The 24,207-nt window shown below is 38.2% G+C and overlaps 1 protein-coding gene across 5 annotated transcripts in view; it reads right to left on the bottom strand.

Annotated features, from left to right (window-relative positions):
- Window positions 1–24,207, bottom strand: part of tns1a (tensin 1a) — a 223,821-nt gene that overhangs the window by 90,991 nt on the left and 108,623 nt on the right. For all 5 annotated transcript variants that reach the window (XM_062062313.1, XM_062062330.1, XM_062062340.1 and 2 more), the window contains 2 exons: window positions 8,570–8,608; window positions 26–67 (listed from right to left, as the gene is read on the bottom strand). In XM_062062313.1, the coding sequence (XP_061918297.1) occupies window positions 26–67; window positions 8,570–8,608 (81 nt within the window). The remainder of the gene's footprint in view (window positions 1–25; window positions 68–8,569; window positions 8,609–24,207) is intronic.

Below are 24,207 nucleotides of genomic sequence, written 5' to 3'. Positions count from 1 at the left end.
ATGTGTGCAGCCAGCAAGTACTTACCGGAGTATCAACATGCTTTAACGGCAGCTGAGGAGTGGGAGGCTGTGGAGAGAAAGCAGACAAGCGGGCTGCTTAGTCACCGGATGCATTATGTCGGACCTTTTTTAGCAGTCAAAAATAACATTATTTGTGTGCATATTGATGCAACATAGTGTTTGCGTGCACAGCTGACACACAACATAAGTGATGTAGGGTTGTGTCATGATCCGTGGTCCGGATCATGTTTTTGTTTAGTTATGTTCTGTTAGTTTTGGACTCCCAAGAGTTCCTGTTTGCGCTTCCTTGTTTGTTTTGTCACCATGGCGACTCATTAGTTTCACCTGCCTCATTTGTTCGGATCACACCTGTCGCTAATCATGAGATTATTATTTAAGCCTGTGGTTGCCAGTCAGTCGGTCTGGCCACATTGCTCCGTTCTGACTCGTTTCTTACCGTAGTTCATGCTGTTCGATTCATGCCGTGTCCAGTAAGTCTTGTTTGTTTATGTCCATAGTTCAGGCTAAGTGTTTACGTCTATGTTTCCTGCATTAAATTGTATGTTACTTAGCCTCTCGTGAGACCGGCACGCTTTTCTTTTGTTTTAGTTCCTGTCTTTTCCTGTGTAGTCAGGTTAATATTAAATAATTTTCCTACCTTCAAGCCTTGTCCGGTATAGTCAGATTGCATCCCGGGAGAACAAATCTCGCAGTAAATTGCGAAAAACCGGTATTAGTATAGTACCGCGATACTAATTAATCATATTCGGTGCTATACCGCCTATGAAAAGTACCGGTCCAACGCCCCCCGTCGTCGTCATGTCGTGTCATTGCTTGATTACGAGCAGACGAGCATGTTCGGCAGCGCACAATCACGGAGTACTTACAAGCAGACACAGTGTGCAGACAGAAAAGGGAGAACGGACGCATTTTGGCTTAAACACTAACGATAAAGGGCGTGTTTATATGAAAATTATGATAGACACACACGCGGTAACCATTTGGCATTCAGCAACTTAGGAACAGCAGATGGGAACAATTTGGGCGTTTAAGAACATGTCATGAATTTGAATGGACTCCTCTTAGGAAATCACTTAGGAAGAAAGATAAGAGGAAAAGTTAGGAACTGAATGGAGCCCAATGTGTGTAGACAGAAAAGGGAGAACGGACGCATTTTGGCTTAAAAACTAAAGATAAAGGTGAAGTTATAACACTGAAACGCCCTCAGGAAGAGGTGCTTTAAGACATGGCTAGTTAGCTAGAGGTTAAAGTCCAGCCGCAGTCGGCAGTGTTTTAGCTATTTCTAAATCACTAATCCTCGCCTCCATGGCGACAAATAAAGTATGTTTCTTACAAGTATCATTATCACTGCAGGACGAGGAATAGCTGAACATGTTTCACTACACACCGTAGCTCATCGGCGTCAAAATGTAAACAAACGCAATTGGTGGATCTACACCTAACATCCTCTGTAATGATACCAAGTACAAGAGCGTATTTAGTCGATACTGCTATGATTACATCGATGTTTTTTGGCTTCACAACATCTTCTTTAAATGTTTTATTTATTTATGTTATGTTATGTCTTAAAACTCATTTGTATACTCTAGCCTTTAAATAGACCCCCCTTTTTAGACCAGTTGATCTGCCGTTTCTTTTCTTTTCCCTCCACAAGGGAGAGGGGGGAAGAGGTCCGGTGGCCATGGATGAAGTGCTGGCTGTCCAGAGTCGAGACCCGGGGTGGACCGCTCGCCTGTGCATCGGTTGGGGACATCTCTGCGCTGCTGACCCGTCTCCGCTCGGGTATGGTCTCCTGCTGGCCCCACTATGGACTGGACTCTCACTATTATGTTAGATCCACTATGGACTGGACTTTTACAATATTATGCTAGACCCACTCGACGTCCATTGCATCCGGTCTCCCTTAGAGGGTCCTCTCCAAAGTTTCTCATAGTCATTCACATTGACATCCCACTGGGTTGTGAGTTTTTCCTTGCCCTTATACGAGATCTGAACCGAGGATGTCGTTGTGGCTTGTGCAGCCCTTTGAGACACTTGTGATTTAGGGCTATATAAATAAACATTGATTGATTGATTGATGTTTATAAACTCAGGAAATATGTCCCTGGACGCATGAGGACTTTGAATATGACCAATGTATGATCCTGTAACGACTTGGTATCGGATTGATACCCAAATGTGTGGTATCATCCAAAACTAATGTAAAGCCTCCAAACAACAGAAGAATAAGTGATTATTACATTTTAACAGAAGTGTAGATAGAACATGTTAAAAGGGAAAGTAAGCAGATATTAACAGTAAATGAACAAGTAGATGAATAATCCATTTTCTACCACTTGTCCTTCATAATTTTGACAAAATAATAGAATGGAAAATGACACAATTTGTTACTGCATATGTCAGCAGACTAATTAAGAGCCTTTGTTTGTTTACTTACTAATAAAAGACAAGTTGTTGTATGTTCACTATTTTATTTAAGGACAAACTTGCAATAAGAAACATATGTTTAATGTACCCTAAGATTTTTTTTAAATAAAGCCAATAATGCCATTATTTGTGGTCCCCTTTATTTAGAAAAGTATCGAAAAGTATCAAAATAATTTTAGTACCGGTACCAAAATATTGGTATCGGGACAACACTAAAGGCGACAAAGCTACAGAAAGTAGAGATTCAAAATCTTTTTATCCGCACACGTACGAAGTCACACCACAGACCGGGGACCATGTATTTAGGAAAATCTCTGAGTGAACTGAAGGGCCCCGGTTGAGCTGTATAAACACGACCACAGACTGTTTAACAAGCTGCAGCAGTCATTTGAAAGTGCAGACTTCCAAAGTAAATATGACTCAAGTAGTGACTGGGGCTTGGAATGTTCCTCATTTGGTCACATCTCCAAAGATGAACAAGCAGCCAAATAGTTGCTCATGATCCTGAATTGCACACCTCTGCAAACGACGCGGGACTCAACCGTGTTTTTTATCGGTTCCGGGGTGGAAAACGGCGGAAGCTTTAAAGCAGGGGTGTCAAACTCCTTTTAGCTCAGGGGCCACATACAGAAAAATATGGTAAAATCATGGCATGATAACTTGAAAATAATGACAACTTCAGATTGTTTTCTTTGTTTAAAACATGGATGTCAAACTCTGGCCCTCCGTGCGTCGGTTGAGGTGTATATTGCAGCCCGGAAGAGTTAGGGCTGCATGGGATTCTGGGTATTTGTTCTGTTGTGTTTATGTTGTGTTACGGTGGGGATGTTCTCCCGAAATGTGTTTGTCAGTCATTCTTGTTTGGTGTGGATTCACAGTGTGGCACATATTTCTAACAGTGTTAAAGTTGTTTATACGGCTACCCTCAGTGTAACCTATATCGCTGTTGATTAAGTATGCGTTCCATTCACGTGTGTGTGTGTGTGCGTACAGAAGCCGCACATATCTTGTGACTGGGCCGGCACGTTGTTAGAATGGATGAAAAGCGGACGTGACGATAGCTCGTAGAGGACGTTAAAGGCAGTGCCTTTAAGGCACGCCCCCAAAACTTTGGTCCGGGCGGACTACGAGATGTAATGACTGATGAACACCTTCGTTCGATAATGAAGGTTGCCTCAGCTCAAAGCCATTAATGAACTAGCATCCAAGAAAAGATGGCAGGTATCTGGCTTGGGCACATCAGATTAGATCAGTGTGTTGCAAACTGAGCAAATTAAAGTCCTGAATGGTTGGTTTATTCCTTGTTATTTTATTTTCTAATTTATTAGCCTGTGGAAAAAGTTAATGTTGATATTTACCTCAGAGGGCTGCAAAGAGAAAAGAGGCATTCAATTTTTATTTAAATTGTATTTGATATGCCATTGATATTTTTTAATAATTATTATTATTATTATTTGAAACTCGATTTTGCACGTCACTATAAAGTTATATAAGCCTTGCTTGTTCAATATTCAATGCAAAACTTGTTTGGGTCCCTATTAAAAGGTTAATTTGTTCAGCCTTGGCCCGCGGCTTTGTTCAGTTTTAAATTTTGGCCCACTCTGTATTTGAGTTTGACACCCCTGGTTTAAAAACAGAACAAGCACAATCTGAAACCGTACAAATCATAATGTTTTTTGTTGTTTTTTACACTTACATGTTGCTGTTCATAGTAGTCTATCTTCATTTGTCGTGATTTATAATTTCCGAATAAATGATGCGATAATAATCAGTCAAATAAGTGTTGTCACTGCGAGGTCTGTGCAGATTACTGCGAGGTTTGTTCTCCCGGGATGCAAACGGACTATTCCGGACACGGCTTGCAGGTAGGAACATATTTATTAATCTTCTCAAAACTCAAAGTACTACAAAAAACGGAAAACAAGGCGAAGGCACAACGCGCTGATCGCACTTGGAGCTAAACTAACACTTAGCTTTAACTATAACAAGGAAAACTTACTAGCTTACTAGCAAAAACGTACGTATACAAGGCATGAAGCGAACACTTGGCATAAACTTGGAATCAGACATGAACCGAACAATGACGCCAGGCCGACTGACTGGCAAAAGCAAGCTTAAATAGTGTCTCTTGATTGGAACCAGGTGAGCGTCCCGAACACCAGCGGCAGGTGAAAATCATACACCTTTGAGACACTTGTGATTTAGGGCTATATAAATAAACATTGATTGATTGATTGATACGCAACCATGGCAACCAAAACAAACGAGGAACTATGGAGTCAAACTAACAGAACATAACGAAAACATGATCCGGACCACGGATCATGACAGGTGTGAGTTTGGCAGAGTTTTAAAATGCTTTCATTGGTGTAAAATGTTAATCTGTCAGAAGATGTAATAAATAGTCATACCAAAATCAAATTACAGGATGTTATTAATGTAACTATTTGGCCTCCCATCCAAATAATGAGAATCAGGTGCCCTAATCACTTGGCCCGGTGTATAAAATTAAGCACTTAGGCATGGAGACTGTTTCTACAAACATTTGTGAAAGAATGGGCCACTCTAAGTGATTTCCACCGTGGAACTGTCATAGTTGCTACCTGTGCAACGAATCCAGTCGGGAAATTTCCTCACTCCTAAATATTCCAAAGTCAACTTTATTATAAGAAAAGTGAGGAGTTTGGGAACAACAGCAACTCAGCCACCAAGTGGTAGGCCAGTAAACTGACAGAGAGGGGTCAGCGGATGCTGAAGCGCATAGTGCAAAGACTTTCTGCACAGTCAGTTGCTACAGAGCTCCAAACGTCATGTGACCTTCCAATTAGCCCACGTGCAGTACGCAGAGAGCTTCACGGAACGGGTTTCCATGGCCGGCAGCTGCATCTAAGCCATACATCACCAAGTCCAATGCAAAGCGTGGGATGCAGTGGTGTAAAGCACGTCACCACTGGACTCTAGAGCAGTGGAGACGCCTTCTCTGGAGTGATGAATTACGCTTTTCCATCTGGCAATCTGATGGACCAGTCTGGGTTTGGAGGTTGCCAGGTGAACGCTACATTTCGGACTGCATTGTGCCGAGTGTGAAATTTGATGGAGGAGGAATTATGGTGTGGGGTTTGTTTTTCAGGAGTTGGGCTTGGCGCCTTAGTTCCAGTGAAAGGAACTTTGAATGCTCCAGTATACCAAAACATTTTGGACAATTCCATGGGATGCCACTTCCAGTTCATATGTGAGTAAAGGCAGGTGGCCAAATACTTTTGGCAATATAGTGTAAAAAGCATCATGTACAACAAAACTTGTGAATTTGGACTCATTTCATGAATCACACATGAAGTTAGAAGGGGGATACATGTTATTTCAGCATATTTATGTGCGCCCGGATAATGTGTCCCCAGCCCTCTATCTTAACCGGGCTCATACAATATATTGCCAAAAGTATTTGGCCACAAACTCCCCCCACACCCCACACCATAATTCCTCCTCCTCCAAATTTCCCACTCGGCACAATGCGGTCCGAAATGTAGCGTTCTCCTGGCAACCTCCAAACCCAGACTTGTCCAGATGGGAAAATGTGATTCATCACTCCAGAGAAGGCGTCTCCACTGCATCCCACGCTTTGCATTGGACTTGGTGATGTATGGCTTAGATGCAGCTGCTCGGCCATGGAAACCCATTCCGTGAAGCTCTCTGCGTACTGTACGTGGGCTAATTGGAAGGTCAAATGAAGTTTGGAGCTCTGTAGCAACTGACTGTGCAGAAAGTCTTTGCACTATGCGCTTCAGCATCCGCTGACCCCTCTCTGTCAGTTTACGTGGACTACCACTTGGTGGCTGGGTTGCTGTTGTTACCAAACTCTTCCATTTCACGACTGGATTTGTTGCACAGGTGGCATCCTATGACAGTTCCACGCTGGAAATCACCGAGCTCCTGAGAGCGGCCCATTCTTTCACAAATATTTGTAGAAACAGTCTCCATGCCTAAGTGCTTGATTGTATACACCTGTGATTAGGACACCTGATTCTGATCATTTGGATGGGTGGCCGAATACCTTTGGCAATATAGTGTAGCTCCGCCCCCTCAAAAGTCAGGGGATACAAAGAATTGCTATTGTGACATCCGGTGGACACATTTAGAAGAGCAGTTTCTTTCATTCAAAAATTTCAGCTAATTTTTATACTTAGCAAAATCATGGTTACGTCTCGTCTCAAATAATTTAACATATTATTTTCGGGTCTCCCTATGTCTAGCATTAAAAGATTACAGTTGGTACAAAATGCGGCTGCTAGACTTTTGACAAGAACAAGAAAGTTTGATCATATTACACCTGCACTGGCTTCCTGTGCACTTAAGATGCGACTTTAAGGTTTTACTACTTACGTATAAAATACTACACGGTCTAGCTCCATCCTATCTTGCCGACTGTATTGTACCATATGTCCCGGCAAGAAATCTGCGTTCAAAGAACTCCAGCTTATTAGTGATTCCCAGAGCCCCCAAAAAAGTCTGCGGGCTATAGAGCGTTTTCTATTCGGGTTCCAGTACTATGGAATGCCCTCCCAGTAACAGTTAGTTCCTGCTGGCCCCACTATGGACTGGACTCTCACTATTATGTTAGATCAGTAGTTCTTAACCTGGGTTCGATCAAAACCCTAGGGGTTCGGTGAGTCGGGCTCAGGGGTTCGGCGGAGGTCAAAACACACCCCCGACTCATCGTGTAAATAAAAACTTCTCCCTATCGGCGTACTACGGATACGGCAACAGCTGACTGGTTTGCAGGTGTGTAATTTGTTGTGAGTTTATGCACTGTGTTGGTTTTGTTGTTTGAACAAGGTGATGTTCATGCACGGTTCATTTTGTGCACCAGTAAAAAAACATGGTAACACTTTAGTATGGGGAACATCCATCCATCCATCCATTTTCTACCGCTTATTCCCTTCGGGGTCGCGGGGGGCGCTGGAGCCTATCTCAGCTACAATCGGGCGGAAGGCGGGGTACACCCTGGACAAGTCGCCACCTCATCGCAGGGCTAACACAGATAGACAGACAACATTCACACTCACATTCACACATTAGGGCCAATTTAGTGTTGCCAATCAACCTATCCCCAGGTGCATGTCTTTGGAGGTGGGAGGAAGCCGGAGTACCCGGAGGGAACCCACGCAGTCACGGGGAGGACATGCAAACTCCACACAGAAAGATCCCGAGGCCGGGATTGAACTCACGACTACTCAGGACCTTCGTATTGTGAGGCAGATGCACTAGCCCCTCTGCCACCGTGCACTAGCCCCTCTGCCACCGTGCTGAACATATTCACCATTAATTAGTTGCTTATTAACATGCAAATTAGTAACATATTGGCTCTTAACGAGTCATTATTAAGTACTTATTATTGCCTTATTCTGCATGGCCTTATTATAACCCTAACCCTCTAACCCTAACCCTAACCCTAACCAAAAAACTCTAAATTAAGTATTTGTTACTTAGAATATGTTCCCCATACTAAAGTGTTACCAAAAACATACAACTTTGTCTTGAATTTGAAAAACATTTTATTTTTCACTAAAGAAGGGTTCGGTGAATGCGCATATGAAACTGGTGGGGTTCGGTACCTAAAAACAAGGTTAAGAACCACTGTGTTAGATCCACTATGGACTGGACTTTCACAATATTATGTCAGACCCACTCGACATCCATTGCATCCGGTCTCCCCTAGAGGGGTGGGAGGCTCACCCACATATGCGGTCCTCTCCAAGGTTTCTCATAGTCATTCACATCGACGTCCCGCTGGGTCGTGAGTTTTTCCTTGCCCTTATGTGGGCTCTGTACCGTGGATGTCGTTGTGGCTTGTGCAGCCCTTTGAGACACTTGTGATTTAGGGCTATCTAAATAAACATTGATTGATTGATTTTGCGGGCCGGATAAAACCTGTCCGCGGGCCCGATCCGGCGTTTGACACCCCTGCTTTTAAAGCCTGACCTTCAACCTCTAGCAACAGACGTGTTTGTATTTACGTGCGGCTTTGCCCACAATTCCGGGAAGGATCATTGTATTTTACAAGTCACAGGGTCACTGGAAGCTTCCTTAATGGTGCTATTCATGCCATATGTGCTGTACTCACCAGCTCATAGTTGGTGCTTGTTTGACACGCTGTGGTGACCTGGGTGAGGAGAAACACAGATGGTTAGGGGCTTATTCCAGTTGTGTGCCGAGTCTCCCTGCAGAGAATAAGATGCAAGGCGAGATTCTGACCCCACTGATCATAACAAGAACGTATTCTGATGTTGCATCTTTAAATAGTCGGAAGGCCACGCTCTAAGTATCCATGACAAGCGCGGCTCCTAATAGTCTGTATGACTGTCCTGCCGCCGCACATCACTGATTAGGATCCAGCGGGCACAGGAACTTTCCGCATAAACATGAGCTGCAGCAGGTTTGTGCACAGCGAGATGATGTGCACTATCAGAGGGCCAGCAGGCGCGGGCGGGAAGGAAGCAGACCTCATTAGTTTGCACCGAGAAAACAAAAGCCTGGTTTGGCTTCGCAACCGTTATTACTGCAAAAAGTCAGTGTTCAAAAACAAGAGAAAAAAAATACAAAAATGAGGGGTATTTTATTTGAACTAAGCAAAATTATCTGCCCATAGGACAAGAAAATTTGGCTTGTCAAGACTTTCCAAAACAAGTCAAATTAGCTAACTTCAATGAACCCAAAAATAGCTTAAAATAAGTATATTCTCACTAATAACAAGTGCACTTTTCTTGGTAGAAAAAAAAGAGACCTTTTTGCTCAATATGTTGAAAAATATTCTTAAATGAAGTAAATGCTAGTGCCATTATCTTGACATAATGATATGCGCTCGGCATTACATTTCTTGAAACCAGCAAACTTACACTGCAAAAACTAAAATCTAAGTTAGATGAAATACCTCAAATAAGGGTGATATTTGTTAATTTTCTGTCTGATAAGATCATTCCTCTCACTAAGCAGATTTTATGTTAGTGTTTTACTTGTTTTAAGGGTTTTGGTCCTAAATGATCTCAGTAAGTCAGGGGTGTCCAAACTTTTTCCACTGAGGGCTGCACACGGAAAAATTTAAGCATGTGAATTAGTGAAGTGAATTATATTTATATAGCGCTTTTCTCTAGTGACTCAAAGCGCTTTACATAGTGAAACCCAATATCTAAGTTACATTTAAACCAGTGTGGGTGGCACTGGGAGCAGGTGGGTAAAGTGTCTTGCCCAAGGACACAACGGCAGTGACTAGGATGGCGGAAGCGGGGATCGAACCTGGAACCCTCAAGTTGCTGGCACGGCCACTCTACCAACCGAGCTATACCGCCCCATGCGGGGGCCATTTTGATATTTTCCATTTTCAAACCATAACAAAATATATGGATTTTTTTTTTTTTACCTTTAGGGCTCCCGGGGACCGTAAAAGGTCTCAGTCATTAAAATGTTAAAAATAAGTCAAATTGTTATTATTATGTTTTATTTAACGCTTACAGTAAATTTGATTAACTTCAGGTTGATAAAAAGTAAAAAAAAAAAAAAAGAAAAAAGGTTTTATGCCTTTTCTGTCAAAGACAACTTTTTTTTTTTATAGTAAAACTGAAATATGCAGTATTTAGTAATTAGAGCTCTAAAAGATCAATAATGCAGGACACCATTGATTTTAATTATTTCATATTTTTGAGTAATCACAGTGAAAATATTAATAAAATCCCACTAAATATATTTGGGATCCAAAAGGTCCCCCACTCATAAAGTGATACATTTTTATTAGTTTTTTTTTTTACTTTCAACACTTAAGTTACGAGATCAACTTCACGTTTGAACTATTATTTTGTTTGTTTTTATGCTCTTTGGTCAAAGAAAACTTTGATGTTTTTATATGGCAACCACACAATATATGCAATATTTTTTCCACATAAAACATTTTAAAGTGACATTTTTGAAGTAATTGGAGCCATGAATAGGTCAATAATTCATTATAACAAGGATCTTTTTGTCTTTTTTTCCCCAAAAGAAACAAAAACAGCCTGCATGGCAGCTTTGTGTCAACATTGCAACTGTTTTTCGTTAGATTTCACCTCATTCAACTTTTTTAAATTTGTTATTTTTATTTTTGCAATACTATCAATTTTTCAATTTTTGCAGAATGTGTGGCGGGTAAACAATTAGCTGCGGGCCGCAAATGGCCCCCGGGCCGTACTTTGGACACCCCTGCAGTAAGATATTACAGCTTGTTGCTGAGATTTGATGACCTATATTGAGTAAAACATGCTTGAAACTAGAATATCAACTGTTGCAAAGCTGTGTCATCAACACTCACAAGTATAAAACTACTTTTTTAAAGTAATAATTTCTTAATTCAAGCATGAAAAAAAAATCACGACTTTGGACTTTGTCTCATAATTAAAACAGATGACAACCAAATGGACTTTGCTGTTTTATTTCCAATGAAACAATAGAAAACACATACTCATATAGTAGTACAGTTGGCACAGTACAGTAAACTGACAGTTAATATTTAAAAACTTGACATTTGACATTTCAAACAATTTTGAACAGAAATAGTTCATGCACATTTAGATCAATTCTTAAAAATTACAATAAAAGAAAATTTGGCCGGGCTGTATATATGCGCACTAATTGACTGAAAGAGCACGCACTTGGCGCGATGATGTCATGTTATCCATGGAAAAATGCATTTTTAGACAATATGATTTGCCTGAGCGGCTAGGAGACCCCGAGAGTAACAAGTGGTTGCCTTGTTGCCTTTCCATTAAGAACAATAAACTAGTTTTTAGTATAAGTTTGCTGGTTTCAAGAAATGTAATGCCGAGCGCATATCATTATGTCAAGATAATGGCACTAGCATTTACTTCATTTAAGAATATTTTTCAACATATTGAGCAAAAAGGTCTCTTTTTTTTTCTACCAAGAAAAGTGCACTTGTTATTAGTGAGAATATACTTATTTTAAGGTATTTTTGGGTTCATTGAGGTTAGCTAATTTGACTTGTTTTGTAAAGTCTTGACAAGCCGAATTTTCTTCTTCTATTGGCAGATAATTTTGCTTAGTTCAAATAAAATACCCCTCATTTTTGGATTTTTTTTTTCTTTTGTTTTTGAACACTGATTTTTTGCAGTGTATACTAAAAACTAATGTATTGTTCTTAGTGGAAAGACAACAAGGCAACCGCTTGTTACTCTCGGGGTCTACTAGTCACTCAGGCAAATCATATTGTCTAAAAATGCATTTTTCCATCGACAACATGACATCATCGTGCCAAGTGCGTGCCCTTTCAGTCAATTAGTGCGCATATATACAGGCCAAAAATGTTTTAATTGTAATTTTGAAGAAAAAATGTGAATGTGCATGAACTATTTCTGTTCAAAATGGTTAGAAATGTCACATGTTAAATGTTTAAATATTAACTGTCAGTTTACTGTACTGTGCCAACTGTACTACTATATGAGTACCTGTTTTCTATTGTTTCATTGAAAATAAAACAACAAAGTACATACCAAGTCATGATTTTTTTTTTTCATGCTTGAAATAAGAAATTATTACTTTAAAAAAGTATTTTTTTTACTTGTGAGTGTTAATGACACAACAGTTGATATTCTAGTTTCAAGCATGTTTTACTCAATATAGGTCATAAAATCTCAGCAACAAGCTGTAATATCTTACTGAGATCATTTAGGACCAAAACCCTTAAAACAAGTAAAACACTCTAACATAAAATCTGCTTAGTGAGAAGAATTATCTTCTCAGACAGAAAATAAGCAAATATCACCCTTATTTGAGATATTTCATCTTACTTAGATTTCAGTTTTTGCAGTGTATTACCGGACATATCAACATACAGGAGCCGGAGCCGTAGGACGCAGCTCATGTTGACACGCAACGTGAGGGCTTGAAAATGGAAAGATCACTGACGAAATAACAAATTATCCAACACAAAAGTCGCCATATTGCTTCCATGCTAAAATGTGCTCTTTGTTTCGCTTCCCGCGGCGGCGACTGACATTCATACATCGACGCCCAGTAGCTGCATCACATTTTATTTGGAGTCGGGCCGTAGCATATGACTTGTCTGTAAGTCCCGCCAGGACTGATCCAAAGGTCAAAATGCGTCGGAGATGATGGTAAAGAGACTCGAGAGAGACCTGATGACAGACTTTCACAGTTATTAACATTCCTTACTGCGTCTATCCCAGCTACATCCTTATATGGCGACTATAGTGGGGAGCTGACTTATACAAGCTTCACTGGGGTTTTGCTTACTTTGACAGTCTCCACCTGTGTCTCACCATTGAGTTTGTTTGTCTAACCCGGGGGTCAGCAACCCGCGGCTCTTTAGCGCCGCCCTAGTGGCTCCCTGGACCTCTTTCAGAGATGTATGAAAATGGAAAAAGACGAAGAAGAAAATATATTTTAGTTTTAATGTATTTTCTGTAGGAGGACAAACATGACACAAACCTTCCTAATTGTTAGAAATGTCACTGGTTTTTTGTGTTTTTTTCCCTCGGGAAAGGGAGGGGAAGAAAGGAAAGGGGAAAGAAGAAGGGAATGAAAAAGGAAAAAAAAACAAAAAAAAGTTTGATCTTTTTTGTGGTTTTATTCCTTTTTTTATTATTGTTATTAATTTTGGTATTGTTCCCACACTACCATTTCTTGTTTGTGTCACTTTTGATAAGGTTTTGTCACGGTTTACTTGCTTTTTTTTTTCTTTTTTTTTCCATTTTATTTTTATTGACATCCAGCACTTGTGAATTTTTTTAAATTAAATTGTTGTTTTTTTGTTTTTTTTTGTACGAAAATGTGACTTTCTTCTTTGTTTAAAAATACTCTCAATGATGAGAGTATTTGGCGAGCGCAGTTTTGTCCTACTGATTTCGGCGATCCTTGAACTCATCGTAGTTTGTTTGCATGTACAACTTTCTCAGATGCTGCCACAGAAAGACGTGTTTTATGCCACTTTTTCTTTGTCTCATTTTGTCCACCAAACATTTTATGCTGTGCGTGAATGCACAAATGTGAGCTTTGTTGATTGTATTGATTGAATGGAGTGCTTATCAGGCCTATTTGGTCAATCCATGACTACAAGCTAATTCTCATTGTTGCTTTTTATTTTTATTCTATTGTAATATTTTTCTATTTTGTTTCCATTTATACCCCCATTATTTACTTTTTACTTTTTACAATTCTGTACACTGCTGCTGGAATTTAAATTTTCCTGAGGGAACTCTCCTGAAGGAATCAATAAAGTACTATCTATCTATCTATCTATCTATCTATCTATCTATCTATCTATCTATCTATCTATCTATCTATCTATCTATCTATCTATCTATCTATCTATCTATCTATCTATCTATCTATCTATCTATCTATCTATCTATCTATCTACTCGATGAAGAAGAAGAAAATATATTTTTGTTTTAATGTATTTTCTGTAGGAGGACAAACATGACACAAACCTTCCTAATTGTTAGAAATCCCACTGGTTTTTTTGTGGGTTTTTTCCTCGGGAAAGGTAGGGGAAGAAAGGAAAGGGGAAAGAAAGGAAAGAAGAAGGGAAAGAAAAAGGAAAAAAGAAAAAAAAAGTCTGATCTTTTTTGTAGTTTTATTTCTGTTTTATTATTGTTATTAATTTTTGTATTGTTCCCACACTACCATTTCTTTTTTGTGTCACTTTTGATAAGGTTCAGTCACGGTTTACTTGCTTTTATTTGTGACTTTTTTTAAATTAAATTTTTCTTAATTTTGTTTTTTTACGAAAATGTGACTTTCTTCTTCTTTTTTTAAAAATACTCTCACTGATGAGAGTATTTGGCGAGCGCAGTTTTGTCCTACTAGTTTCAGCGATCCTTGAACTCATCGTGGTTTGTTTGCATGTACAACTTTCTCCGATGCTGCCAAATAAATATGTATTTTTTATGCCACTCCTTTGTCTCATTTTGTCCACCAAACGTTGTATGCTGTGCGTGAATGCAAAAAAGGCGAGCTTTGTTGATTTTATTGATTAGCTGGAGTGCTTATTAGGCATATTTGGTCAATCCATAACTACAAGCTAATCGATGAAGAAAAAGAAAATATATTTTTGTTTTAATATATTTTCTGTAGGAGGACAAACATGACACAAACCTTCCTAATTGTTAGAAATCCCACTGTTTTTTTGTGTTTTTAAGGGGAAAGAAAGGAAAGAAGAAGGGAAAGAAAAAGGAAAAGAAAAAAAGTCTGATCTTTTTTGTAGTTTTATTCCTTTTTTATTATTGTTATTAATTGTTGTATTGTTCCATGTCTTTTTTGTGTCACTTTTGATAAAGTTTTGTCACGGTTTACTTGCTTTTATTTGTGACTTTTTTTTATTCTTTTTTTTTTATTGATATCCAGCATTTGTGACTTTTTTTAAAGTACATTTTTCTTATTTTTATTTTTTTTACGAAAATGTGACTTTCTTCTTTTTTAAAAAATACTCTCACTGATGAGAGTATTTGGCGAGCGCAGTTTTGTCCTACTGATTTCGGCGATCCTTGAACTCATCGTAGCTTGTTTGCATGTACAACTTTCTCCGATGCTGCCACAGAAAGACGTGTTTTATGCTACTCCTTTGTCTCATTTTGTCCACCAAACATTTTATGCTGTGCGTGAATGCACAAATGTGAGCTTTGTTATTTGTATTGATTGAATGGAGTGCTTGTCAGGCCTATTTGGTCAGTCCATGACTACAAGCGAATCGATGAAGAAGAAGAAAATATATTTTTGTTTTAATATATTTTCTGTAGGCGGACAAACATGACACAAACCTTCCTAACTGTTAGAAATCCCACTGTTTTTTTTGTGTGTTTTTTTTTCCCTCGGGAAAGGGAGGGGAAGAAAGGAAAGAAAAAGGGGAAGAAAAAGGAAAAAAAAAAAAAAAGTCTGATCTTTTTTGTAGTTTTATTCCTGTTTTATTATTGTTATTCATTTTTGTATTGTTCCCACACTACCATTTCTTTTTTGTGTCACTTTTGATAAGGTTTTGTCACGGTTTACTTGCTTTTATTTGTGACTTTTTTAAAATTACATTTTTCTTATTTTAGTTTTTCGACGAAAATGTGACTTTCTTCTTCTTTTTAAAAAAATACTCTCACCGATGAGAGTATTTGGCGAGCGCAGTTTTGTCCTACTAATTTCAGCGATCCTTGAACTCAGCGTAGTTTGTTTACATGTACAACTTTCTCCGATGCTGCCAAATAAATACATATTTTTTATGCCACTCCTTCTTTGTCTCATTTTGTCCACCAAACGTTGTATGCTGTGCGTGAATGCAAAAAAGGCGATCTTTGTTGATTTTATTGATTAGCTGTAGTGCTTATCAGGCTTATTTGGTCAATCCATGACTGCAAGCTAATTGATGCTAACATGCTATTTAGGCTAGCTGTATGTACATATTGCACATCTGCGGTCCCCTCCAAGGTTTCTAATTGTCCTCCCATTGGGTTGAGGTTTTTTTTGCCCTGATGTGGCATCTGAGCTGAGGATGTCGTTGTGGCTTATGCAGCCCTTTGAGACACTTGTGATTTTGGGCTATATAAATACACTTTAATTGATTGATTGATCGATTTAAAACAGAGACAAGGTTGAGTCCGAAACAGGCAGTTCAAACAGAAAGCTTATAATCGCATCACATCATGAGGGAAGCCAATGACCTATAGCATTGTTTAGGGAGCGAGGGCAAGGGCATAGGTCAAATGTCTCATCTGGGATTGACTTAGACCAGAGGTCGGCAACCAAAAACGTTGAAAGAGCCATATTGGACCAAAAATACAAAAAAACGAATCTGTCTGGAGCCGCAATAAATGAACAATCGTATATAAGTCTTATTATGAAGGCAACACATGACTTAAGTGTCTATATTAGCTACAATAGCCTACTATCAAAATGACTGTGTGTCGCAGGCTGAAGCAAATCTTAATTGACAGAAATGTTGACATTTTATATTTATTCTACACATTTTTACAACATTAGAAACCATTAGTAAATCAGAGGCTACTCAAAAAAGCTGAGATAACTCCTAGAAATTACTGGCTTTTAATAGCCAAAGGTTGTCTTCTTTTAATAGATTTATTACAATCTTTGGCAAGCTAGGTAATGTTCGCTGTGGTCTGGAACAACATGACACACAAACAACTATCTGAAATGCAGCCAATATTACATACAGATAATGTGTCATGAGACATGCAAAAAATAAACTAAATACACAGAGGACATAAGTAAAGGAAATTAAATGAGCTCAAATATACCTACAAACGAGGCATAATGATGCAATATGTACATAATTGCCAACCCTCCCGTTTTTACCGGGAGACTCCCGGTATTCAGCGCCTCTCCCGATAACCTCCCGGCAGAAATGTTCTCCCGACAATCCCCCGGTATTCAGCCGGAGCTGGAGGCCACGCCCCCTCCAGCTCAATGCGGACCTGAGTGGGGACAGCCTGTTCTCACGTCCGCTTTCCCACAATATAAACAGCTTGCCTGCCCAATGACATCATAACTGTAGAATGATCGAGGGCGAGTTCCTGGTTTCTTATGTGGGTTTATTGTTAGGCAGTTTCATTAACGTCCTCCCAGCGCGGTAACAACACACAACAACAGCAGTCACGTTTAGTCTACCGTAAAGCAGTTCGTCTGCCGTAAACAGCAATGTTGTGACACTCTTAAACAGGACAATACTGCCATCTACTGGATAGCCTCCAGAACACTGAAATTCAAGTATTTATTTTATTTATATGTATAATAAAATAAATAAATATATATATATATATATATATATATATATATATATATATATATATATATATATATATATATATATATATATATATATATATATATATATATATATATATATATATATATATATATATATATATATATATATATATATATATATACATATATATATATATATATATATATATATATATATATATATATATATATATATATATATATATAGCTAGAATTCACTGAAAGTCAAGTATTATTTTATATATATATATATATATATATATATATATATATATATATATATATATATATATATATATATATATATATAAATATACATAAATATACATATGTATATATATATATATATATATATATATATATATATATATATATATATATATATATATATATATATATATATATATATATATATATATATATATATATATATATATATATATGTATGTGTGGGAAAAAAACACAAGACTATTTCATCTCTACAGGCCTGTTTCATGAGGGGTTTCCTCAATCCTCAGGAGATTTCTGAGGGTTGAGGAAACCCCTCATGAAACAGGCCTGTAGAGATGAAATAGTCTTGTGATTTTTTTCCCACACATACATATTACGGTCTACCACGGTATGGAGCACTATTTTTTTGGATAATCTTATTAAGACATATATATATATATATATATATATATATATACCTGTATATATATATATATATATATATATATATATATATATATATATATATATATATATATATATATATATATATATATATATATATATATATATATATATATATATATATATATATGAAATACTTGAGTTGGGAAATTCTAGTTTAAATATATTCCCCTCTTAACCACACCCCCAACCACGCCCACCGCCCCACCCCCGAACACGCCCCCCACCTCCCGGTATCGGAGGTCTCAAGGTTGGCAAGTATGAATATGTCCATACAGCTAGCCTAAATAGCATGTTAGCATTGATTAGGTTGCAGTCATGCACTGACCAAATATGCCTGATTAGCACTCCAACAAGTCAATAACATCAACAAAGTGCACCTTTGTGCATTCACGCACAGCATAAGACATTTGGTGGACAAAATAAAACAAAGAAGGAGTGGACGATTTTACATGTAAACAAACTGTTGCGTCGCAGTCCACACACTATGGTGAGTTCAAGAACCGACAAAATTAGTGGGACAAAACGACAAATATATTAAACAGTGGGTTTTCTAACTATTGGGAAGGTTTGTGTCGTGTTTGTCCTCCTACAAAAAATTTTTTTTTTTCTTAATCTTTTTCCATTTTCACACATTTCTGAAAGAGGTTCAGGGAGCCACTAGGGCAGCGCTAAAGATCTAAAGCCATGGGCGGCTGACCACCGACTTACACTTTTCATGAGGTGAACCTTCACAGTAACACACAATTCCATTGTTGTAGCTGCAGTGTACAATTGCACAGTACAATCACAATTTTGTGTACAGTGCTCCCTTGGTTTTGCTTAGTAATCTTGTATTCATCCCATTAGACAGGGATGTCGATCATGCGGGCCGGTTCCGGTCTGCGAGATGAGTTTGCAAAGTGTAAAATTGAGCTGCATTTTTAAATGAAAGAAACTGCTGTTCTAAATGTGTCCACTTGATGTCGCAATATGAATTCTGTTAGGCAAGCAAATAGTTTGTTGCGAGGAAGTGACCCAACATAAAACCAACAGGAGTAAAATAAACAATGTTTAACCCCACTTACAAACGTTTGTAAAATGCTGCATGAGAGACTTCACATTGATACAGTTCTGTGAAAATTATTGTCTTCTAGGGGTGTGGGAAAAAATCGATTCGAATTCGAATCGCGATTCTCACGTTGTGCGATTCAGAATCGATTCTCATTTTTAAAAAATCGATTTTTTGGGGGGGGATTTTTTTTTAAATACTTTTTTTAAATTCTATTTATTTATTTATTTTTTGAATTAATCAATCCAACAAAGCAATACACAGCAATACCATAACAATGCAATCCAATTCCCAAACCAAACCCGACCAAGCAACACTCAGAACTGCAATAAACAGAGCAATTGAGAGGAGACACAAACACGACACAGAACAAACCAAAAGTAGTGAAACAAAAATGAATATTATCAACAACAGTATCAATATTAGTTACAATTTCAACATAGCAGTGATTAAAAATCCCTCATTGACATTATCATTAGACATTTAGTTTATGAGATGCGATGCAAGTGTAAGCCACTGTGACACTATTGTTCATTTTTTTGATTTTATTTTTTTATTAATGTTTGTAATGATAATATCAATGAGGGATTTTTAATCACTGCTATGTTGAAATGTTTACTAATATTGATACTGTTGTTGATAATATTCATTTTTGTCTAACTACTTTTAGATTGTTCCGTGTCATGTTTGTGTGTCCTCAATTGCTCTCAATTGCTCTGTTTATTGCTATTCTGAATGTTGCTGGGTCGGGATTTGTTTTGAAATTGTATTGCATTATTATGGTATTGTTGTGTATTGTTTTCATTCAAAAAAAAAATTAAAAATTAAAAATTAAAAAAAAATCCAAAAAAAAAAATCGTTTTTGAATCGAGAATCGTGTTGAATTGAAAAAAAAAATCGATTCTGAATCGAATCGTGACCCCAAGAATCGATTCTGAATCGAATCGTGGGACACCCAAAGATTCCCAGCCCTAATCTTCTGTGCAAATTTAAAGAAAGCGAAGAGTTTGTGTTTTACTGCAATACTGTCAGTTTTTTAAGTTTTTATTTTTGCTTTGTTGAAATTTTCGCACAGCTTTTATTAATTTGTAGAAATGGCAAATGAGGCAGTTGATACCTAGAAGAGTTTTTATTTATGTCTAATTTTGTTTTTTGTTCAGTCCTACATGGGCTGTGACTTAAAGTGTAATTACTCTGTAGATACACTGAGGATAAGACTAAGTTCATCGTCGTGTTCTTAGTGGTGCTTTTGAAACAGCACCGATTTTTTTTTCCAGAATTTTCAACTAACTTGAAAGGCCTGCTGAAAGCCACTACTACCGACCACGCAGTCTGATAGTTTATATATCAAAGATGAAATCTTAACATTGCAACACATGCCAATACGGCCGGGTTAACTTATAAAGTGCAATTTTAAATTTCCCGCTAAACTTCCGGTTGAAAACGTCTATGTATGATGACGTATGCGCGTGACGTCGATGGTTGAAACGGAAGTATTCGGACGGCATTTAATCCAATACAAAAAGCTCTGTTTTCAACGCAAAATTCCACAGTATTCTGGACATCTTTGTTGGTGAATCTTTTGCAATTTGTTTAATGAACAATGGAGACTGCAAAGAAGAAAGCTGTAGGTGGGATCGGTGTATTAGCGGCCGGCTGCAGCAACACAACCAGGAGGACTTTGAGTTGGATAGCAGACGTGCTATCCGACGCTAGCCGCCGACCGCATCGATGATCGGGTGAAGTCCTTCGTCGCGCCGTCGATCGCTGGAACGCAGGTGAGCACGGGTGTTGATGAGCAGATGAGGGCTGGCGTAGGTGGAGCGCAAATGTTTTTATCATAGCTCTGACGAGGTCCCGTAGCTAAATTAGCTTCAATGGCGCCGTTAGCAACAGCATTGCTAGGCTTCGACAGGCGGCACAGCATTAACCGTGTGGTTACAGGTCCAGTGTTTGGTTCGGTGTCTCCTGATAGTAGTATTGTTGATTTTCTGCCTATCCTTCCAGTCAGGGGCTTATTTCTTTTGTTTCTATCTGCATTTAAGCACGATGCTATCACGTTAGCTCCGTAGCTAAAGTGCTTCGCCGATGTATTGTCGTGGAGATAAAAGTCACTGTGAATGTCCATTTCGCGTTCTCGACTCTCATTTTCAAGAGGATATAGTATCCGAGGTGGTTTAAAATACAAATCCGTGATCCACAATAGAAAAAGGAGAAAGTGTGGAATCCAATGAGCCAGCTTGTACCTAAGTTACGGTCAGAGCGAAAACAGATACGTCCTGCACTGCACTCTAGTCCTTCACTCTCACGTTCCTCATCCACAAATATTTCATCCTCGCTCAAATTAATGGGGTAATCGTCGCTTTCTCGGTCCAAATCACTCTCGCTGCTGGTGTAAACAACGGGGAAATGTGAGGAGCCTTTCAACCTGCGACGTCACGCTACTTCCGGTACAGCCGAGGCTTTTTTTTAATCAGCGAGCAAAAGCTGCGAACTTTATTGTCGATGTTCTCTACTAAATCCTTTCAGCAAAAATATGGCAATATCGCGAAATGATCAAGTACGACACATAGAATGGATCTGCTATCCCCGTTTAAATTTTAAAAAATCATTTCAGTAGGCCTTTAAGTGTTTTGTCAAGAGGATTATTTGTGATATGTACATTTTTACAATGGGCTTGTTCTATTTTTATTTTGGTAAAACATAGAGAACAATCTGAAGTTGTCGTAATTGTATTTTTATGTTATTATGCCATGGTTTTACCCGTCTGGCTCACGTGGGAAAAAAACATACTAAAACAAAAAAATATGTATTTTTCCCCCATCTTTTTCCATTTTCAATCCTTTTTTTAAAATGGTCCAGGGAGCCATCACTAAAGAGCCGCGGGTTGCTGACCCCCGACTTAGACCCACCCATCTTTTCTCTACTCCCTTCCAGTACAGTTGTCCTTCAACTTTCAACCCAAGTTCATCTTCTCCCGACTCAACCGATGGAGGAAACATATATGATCTCAGAAATGTGGAGCTGCCATTTGAAGCGAGACCACAGTCCCAGTCCCCTAAACAATCCTCCAACCCCCACAGGAGCCACTGCCACAAACCATGGCAGCTTGCCTGAGAAAGTGAATTCCACGCTCTCTAAGTGGTGGCCAAATAAGGACTGAAGCTCACAAAGCCTCTTTGCAGGGATTTAAACATCGCTGCCTCTCTGTTTTCCTTGGAGGGAGGACAAATCCATGCAGCGCCACGACAGTGGAGAGCTTGTTCCTCTCTGGTTTGACGTTTTTAGCCGAGGTTTGGGTTTTGCCGCACATTCTGTTGAACCTTCAGCGAGGTGTTAAACCAAGGGGATAGTAGAAGAGCAGCCAAAGCAAGGACTACGTGTGTCACTGATGCACCCAGGTGGGCTTGGCGTCCAAGTCAAGTGGCGAGGGTTGACCATGGCTGGACTTCAAAGAACAGTGCAGACATCTCATAAATCACACAGCAAAAAGTCAGTGTTGAAAAACAAGAAAAAAAAATACAAAAATGAGGGGTATTTTATTTGAACTAAGCAAAATTATCTGCCAATAAAACAAGAAAATTCGGTTTGTCGAGACTTTCCAAAACAAGTAAAATGAGCTAACCTCAATGAACCCAAAAATACCTTAAAATAAGTATAATCTCATTAATAACAAGTGCACTTTTCTTGGTTGAAAAACAAATGAGACCTTTTTGCTCAATATGTTGAAAAATATTCTTAAATGAAGTAAACGCTAGTGCCATTTAGGGCTGCAACTAACGATTAATTTGATAATCGATTAATCTGTCGATTATTACTTCGATTAATCGATTAATACTCGGATAAAAGAGACAACCTAAATTTCTATCCTATCCAGTATTTTATTGAAAAAAAAACAGCATACTGGCACCATACTTATTTTGATTGTTTCTCAGCTGTTTGTAAATGTTGCCGTTTATAAATAAAGGTTTATTAAAAAAATAAATAAAAAAAAACTCTGCGCATGCGCATAGCACAGATCCAACGAATCGATGACTAAATTAATCGGCAACCATTTTAATAATCGATTTTAATCGATTAGTTGTTGCAGCCCTAGTGCCATTATCTTGACATAATGATATGCGCTCGGCATCATGATTTTTTTTTTCATGCTTGAAATAAGAAATGATTACTTTCAAAAAGTAGTTTTATACTTGTGAGTGTTGATGACACAGCTTTGCAACAGTTGATATTCTAGTTTCAAGCATGTTTTACTCAATATACGTCATCAAATCTCAGCAACAAGCTGTAATATCTTACTGAGATCATTTAGGACCAAAACCCTTAAAACAAGTAAAACACTCTAACATAAAATCTGCTTAGTGAGAAGACTTATATAATCAGACAGAAAATAAGCAAATGTCACCCTTATTTGAGATATTTAATCTTAATTAGATTTCAGTTTTTGCAGTGTTCTTTTGCAGTTTATTTGATTAGCATTTATGTTTGTAATTAGCCTAACTTAAGCCTTGATAATACTCTTTGTGATTAACACATTGTGAGCGGGCGTGGCCTGCGGGCCTGCAGCGAGGCGGGGTGTGCCGGGGGCCGGCTCCGAGATCGGCGACAGGTGCGTAGATGGCCCACCTGGGCGCGTTTATCTGATCACCTGTCACTCTATAAAAGGGCAGCACACTGCAAAAAGTCAGTGTTCAAAAACAAGAAAAAAATATTTAAAAATTAGGGGTATTTTATTTGAACTAAGCAAAATTATCTGCCAATAGAACAAGAAAATTTGGCTTGCCAAGACTTTCCAAAACAAGTAAAATGAGCTAACCTCAATGAACCCAAAAATACCTTAAAATAAGTATAATCTCACTAATAACAAGTGCACTTTTCTTGGTAGAAAAACAAATGAGACCTTTTTGCTCAACATGTTGAAAAATATTCTTAAATGAAGTAAACGCTAGTGCCATTTAGGGCTGCAACTAACGATTAATTTGATAATCGATTAATCTGTCGATCATTGCTTCGATTAATCGATTAATAATCGGATAAAAGAGACAAACTACATTTCTATCCTATCCAGTATTTTATTGAAGAAAAAAAACAGCATACTGGCACCATACTTATTTTGATTGTTTCTCAGCTGTTTGTAAATGTTGCAGTTTATAAATAAAGGTTTATTTAAAAAAAAAAAAATTACTAAAAAAAAAAAAAAAACTTGGCGCATGCGCATATCATAG

Source organism: Entelurus aequoreus, linkage group LG01, assembly GCF_033978785.1.
Source record: "Entelurus aequoreus isolate RoL-2023_Sb linkage group LG01, RoL_Eaeq_v1.1, whole genome shotgun sequence".
In the NCBI taxonomy this organism is placed as follows: domain Eukaryota; kingdom Metazoa; phylum Chordata; class Actinopteri; order Syngnathiformes; family Syngnathidae; genus Entelurus; species Entelurus aequoreus.
The sequence above is the reverse complement of the archived record's forward strand: the minus strand, read 5'-3'. Positions and strand labels throughout refer to the sequence as shown.